The sequence below is a fragment of the Notolepis coatsorum genome (genome assembly GCF_963971535.1).
Source record: "Notolepis coatsorum genome assembly, chromosome: 5".
NCBI classification, from domain to species: Eukaryota; Metazoa; Chordata; class Actinopteri; order Aulopiformes; family Paralepididae; genus Notolepis; species Notolepis coatsorum.
In genome coordinates, this window is record NC_140169.1 from 84,985,658 (window position 1) to 84,990,326 (window position 4,669).

The 4,669-nt window shown below is 38.5% G+C and overlaps 1 protein-coding gene across 1 annotated transcript in view; it reads right to left on the reverse strand.

Moving 5' to 3' along the window:
- Positions 1-2,493: 2,493 nt before the first annotated feature.
- The window catches only part of ncoa1 (nuclear receptor coactivator 1), a gene marked incomplete at its 3' end in the record, with an annotated part of 164,503 nt that continues 162,327 nt past the window's right edge, over positions 2,494-4,669 (reverse strand). Inside the window, 1 exon segment of the mRNA XM_084314162.1 lies at positions 2,494-2,559. Within this exon segment, the coding sequence (XP_084170288.1) occupies positions 2,494-2,559 (66 nt within the window).

Sequence of the window (4,669 nt, forward strand, 5' to 3'; positions counted from 1 at the left end):
TCTCCCACATGAACATCTTCATCATTCATATTGTCCCATACAGCTGCTCCGATCGATGCCTCTTCTTATCAATTTTTTTATCGACTTTTTTTTCTTTTTCTTAAAAACAAACTTTAGGCTACACAGGTGTAATATACAAAACTGAAAAAAAAAGAGTAAAATGTATAATATATATATTTATATTTATTTATATTAAATTTCTTACAGGGGAGAAAGTGGAACCTTGGTCTTTTTTTTTTCTTTTTCTCAAAACTCCCCAGAGAAAGCGTGATTGCCCGGCTCCCATGACAAAAACCAAACAAACAGACAGACAGAGTGGCGAGACAAACAAAGCCTTCTTTCGACTTCTCTGAACCACATCCAACCTCTTTTCCTGTAAGGCAGCACGTACAATACTTTGACAAAAAACCCCAGATCAGCAAACTGACACTCCCCAACGACGGAGAGTTTATACCTGTATAAGAAAAGGTGTGTGGGGGGGGGGGGTCGACTCTAGCTCTTCTAGATCTATGTTTATTTTTACATAATAGGCAGCATGTTAATGATAAGACGGCATGGAAGGAGGGATCGATGAGGTTATTGTGTTTTCTTTTTCAAGCATGACACACGACTGTCGGTACTAGATACGAAGTGTAATCTTGCATACCGGTGCAGATTATTATAATTTTTTTGTGTGACATTTTACGTACAAGTGAGCCACCTTGTGGTCTCTAGGGAGAAACACCTCTGAAGGCAGAGGGAGGATGGAGATGGAAATGCCGGGAAATGGAAACATAACAGCCGCCGTGGGGGGCCGAGAGGAGTAAGGAGTTGAGGAGGAATGTTTTAGATCGGTTAGCTAAAGCTGGGAGACGTAAACTAAACTAAGCTAAACTAAGCTAAGCTAGTCGATGACCAAGACAGAGGGGGAGAAGGGTCACCTGAAAAATATAGGCATCGTTTTTAGACTGAGGATCTGTTGGCTGAGAGAGAGGGAGAGGGGAAGAGAGACAATCACATTACAAAGAGGGTAAAGAATGTACAATTTATTTTTCTTTAGGCTTATCTATCCATTATAACCAAGTTCTTTACAAGGAACCTGAGGAACGTCCAATGAACCAACCAGTTCCTTTATCGTTACATTCAGGGGATATCTCCTTATTCTTTTATCTCCAAATAGTCAGTTGATTTGAACCCGATGGCCTCTATCCTCCAAGTGAATCTGATATAAAGTGCAAAACTAGATTGTATTTCTTGCAAATTCCTGGAATAATTAGATTAGATTAAACGTCTATATAAGTAAAAAAGTCATGTAAAATACGGCAAACTTTTTTTTTCTATAAAGGTGAAGATAAGAAAATTCTCATTAACAAGATCATTATAGGAGCAATCTTCTCTGGAGAAAATATATACAAGAGGCACCTCAAATTTGGTATGAACTATTGAGCTCAATAAAATGATCAAGATCAATAGTTTGATCAACAGATGACAAGAACCCCAACGAATGGAAAATGAACAATACCTCAGAAGGGATTATTTTGATGATGGGTTTCGTTCAAACGAAACAAAAAGAAACCTTGCGTATATTTACGCCACAGACTTTAAGATTCTTGTGTTGAGTTTTAAAAAGTATTCAAATCAATTAGAAGAAATGCTTGTTTCATTAAGATGCATAGCTATAGCTGGTTTCTTCCTGTAAACAAGTGATAGCACTTCAGGCATTGATTTTACATGCGATTACGCCCATCGGGGTAAAACGGCTGTATCTGGGGCCAGGTGTGTCGGATCAGGGACAAGAGCGGCGCCAGAGAAGAGCTGTTTCCATCTTGGCTAGAGGGAGACGTTGGCAGCGGGGGGGGGGGGGGGATTCTACACGGATCTAACTTTGGGATTTACCAAAAGGATATACTGTACATAAGTACATAAAAAATACTATAGTCGATAGGTCGCTTGTCAGTATCTTAGGTCAAATTGTCTTGAAAAGAGAAAGCAAGGAAGGACAAACACAAACCAACAGACATGCAAAGCACACAATATTGATTAGTGTGAGTTAGGAAGCTACGCGGGTGCGAACACAAGTACAACTCAAGGATGACATTTTTAACAACAGGGCCGCTACATAATGTCTCGTCTAATTGCATGATGAGGTGTGTTTGCATGTGATATGCTTCAAACATCTTGTAGCTTTGGTCATTTTTTACTTCTGACAAATGCAAAAAAAATCTTTAAATAAAATAAAATAAAAATGCTACATCAGTCAGGCAGTCAAAATCATATTTTTTTCTCTTTTTCTTGTTTTTTTAATTAAAATCCCACTCGTATACATAAGACACAGCCAGGCAACGCTTCTCAATAAAACCAAGGCTCCACTCTTGACACCTCTGCTTAAACTTTTGACAACAGAGAAAATTAAATAATATGGCCTTTTTTTCTTTTTCTTTTTTTTTCTTTTTTTAAATTAACCCGTAAAAAAAAAAGCCAGTCCTCACTGCTTCTCTCTCAGTATAATGACATTCAGCAGTCGCTAAACCATTCTCTGGCAGAAAGAGTTCTCTCAACACCCAGGTACTGAGTGGGCATCTAGAAGGGAAAAAAGAAGAAGAATCAAACCAGGACATCTTTGAGTTTTCCATCTTGGAGAACAACCAGATATACAGTATCAATCACTTACATACATACATCATACATACATACATACATACATACATACATACATACATACATACATACATACATACATACATACATACATACATACATACATACATACACACATACAGACATACATACATACTACATACATATACACGCTCACAGACAGTCATATACTGTACATAACATACATAATCAGAAAAATAAAAAATTGAAAATAAAAACAATGGAAGCGAGTAGTTATTTACCACAAACTTGGAGCACTACTTTTTTTGTTTTGTTGTTGTTGATTCTGAACAAATACATATTCACATTTGTCTGTTATATACAATATGTTAACATCTTGAATCAGTAAAAAAAATTAACCTTGTACCTGTTAGAACTGCAGTGAGGAGGAACTGTCTTTGCCAAATGAATTGGCTCTTGCATAAAAATGATGCCTAAATGGTTTTAAAATGTGCATTGTTTGTATTTGGCATGTTTTCTTCACACAACAACTCGACAGTCCGACGCTGTCGAAGTTCTGCATCTGACATGGTTGTAGAAAGAAAAGAAAAAAAACAACGACAACAATAAAAGGAATGCCTATTCCATGGTGAGGAGGGAAGGCTGAGGAGAGTTTATACATTATACGATATCCACGAGAAAGAAACATACGTCCTTTTCAACTTAACACTTCAGTGAGTGACTGAGGTGGAATCGTCAAGTTAGTTATAGTAGATTAACATAGACTTAGGCCTACACTGAAAATGGTATCCTTCTGAAAAAAATACATTCTGTCCGCTTTCCTGTTGCTTCTGTGTCTGTTGAGGTGTCTGTATATTTACATAGACCAAACAGTGGCACAGGACTGTCTGGACCCCCACACCCCACCCCCACACACCACCCCCAGACTTTACTCTCAAAACAGAACAAAAAAAGGAAACTTTTAACAATATCAGATAGAGCTCTCAATTCCGTCTGCCACAAAATAGTACAATTAATAGTCTAGTGAGGTAATGAAAAGGTGCTATAACATCTCATCTATCGATTATACATTTACAAGGTTTTTCTGATCTTAAATATGTACAAAAGGAGTTATCAAAATAACGATGCAACAGCGATGCAAGACTTGAATGACCTCGTAACAGTGATATCATCAATAATCGATATACTATTATAACAATTCATCTGCTTGAGTTGTGAACAATTGCATAACAATGGTACTCCTGCCTTTTGAGGATCAAATTCTGAAGCAAGTTTTCTTTTTTTTAAATTAAGGGCGATGACTGTTCTTGGGCCACTGTTTGGGTACAAAGCACACATGCACGCACACACACACACACACACACACACACACCACACCCGTTTCAGCTGTGCACAAAGTGGTTCACAAATCGTACATGGGGTAGATGGGACATGGATCTCACACCACTGCTGGGGGATCGATTCGAAAATTGACTTATTTTGTTGTCATGATCCAAAACCTACCGATGAGTCACATGAGGATGAAGGTTACTTTTATCGACCCGTCAAAAAACTAGTAACGTTCCGTTTAAATTTTGAATGGATTGAAAGGAAAGTGAAGTGATCCAGTCTCACACGCTGAGCCGCTCTCTGCCGGGGGTAACATTGCACACTGTTGCAAAATACCTCTTGTGCCCACCGCGCACAGTAAGACACTGATGAGGACCGTGCAGCTAATTGTCTTTTCAATAATGTCGTCAGGTGTCATTTTGTCACGGTACAAAATACCAAGAATGACCCCCCCCCCCAAATCGATGAAATAGATAGCCAAAACAAAAGATATTTTTTTCTTTTTTAATAGTTAAAATTTGAAATGAAGAATTATTCTTGGGATAATTCATTAGTGTTGAACGTTTAGGTTTGGTAGGGTCCGGTATGTTGACGCTCCCGGGTTCACAGGCGGGCTTGCTTCTCGCTATGGCAACAGTGTCTGACTGGGCAACAGTAGTCACAGGAGCAGTCAATAGGAACTGTAGTGTGTGGCCAGTGGAGTGACATCATCATTGAGGACAAGAAGAGGTTGGGGGTTGAG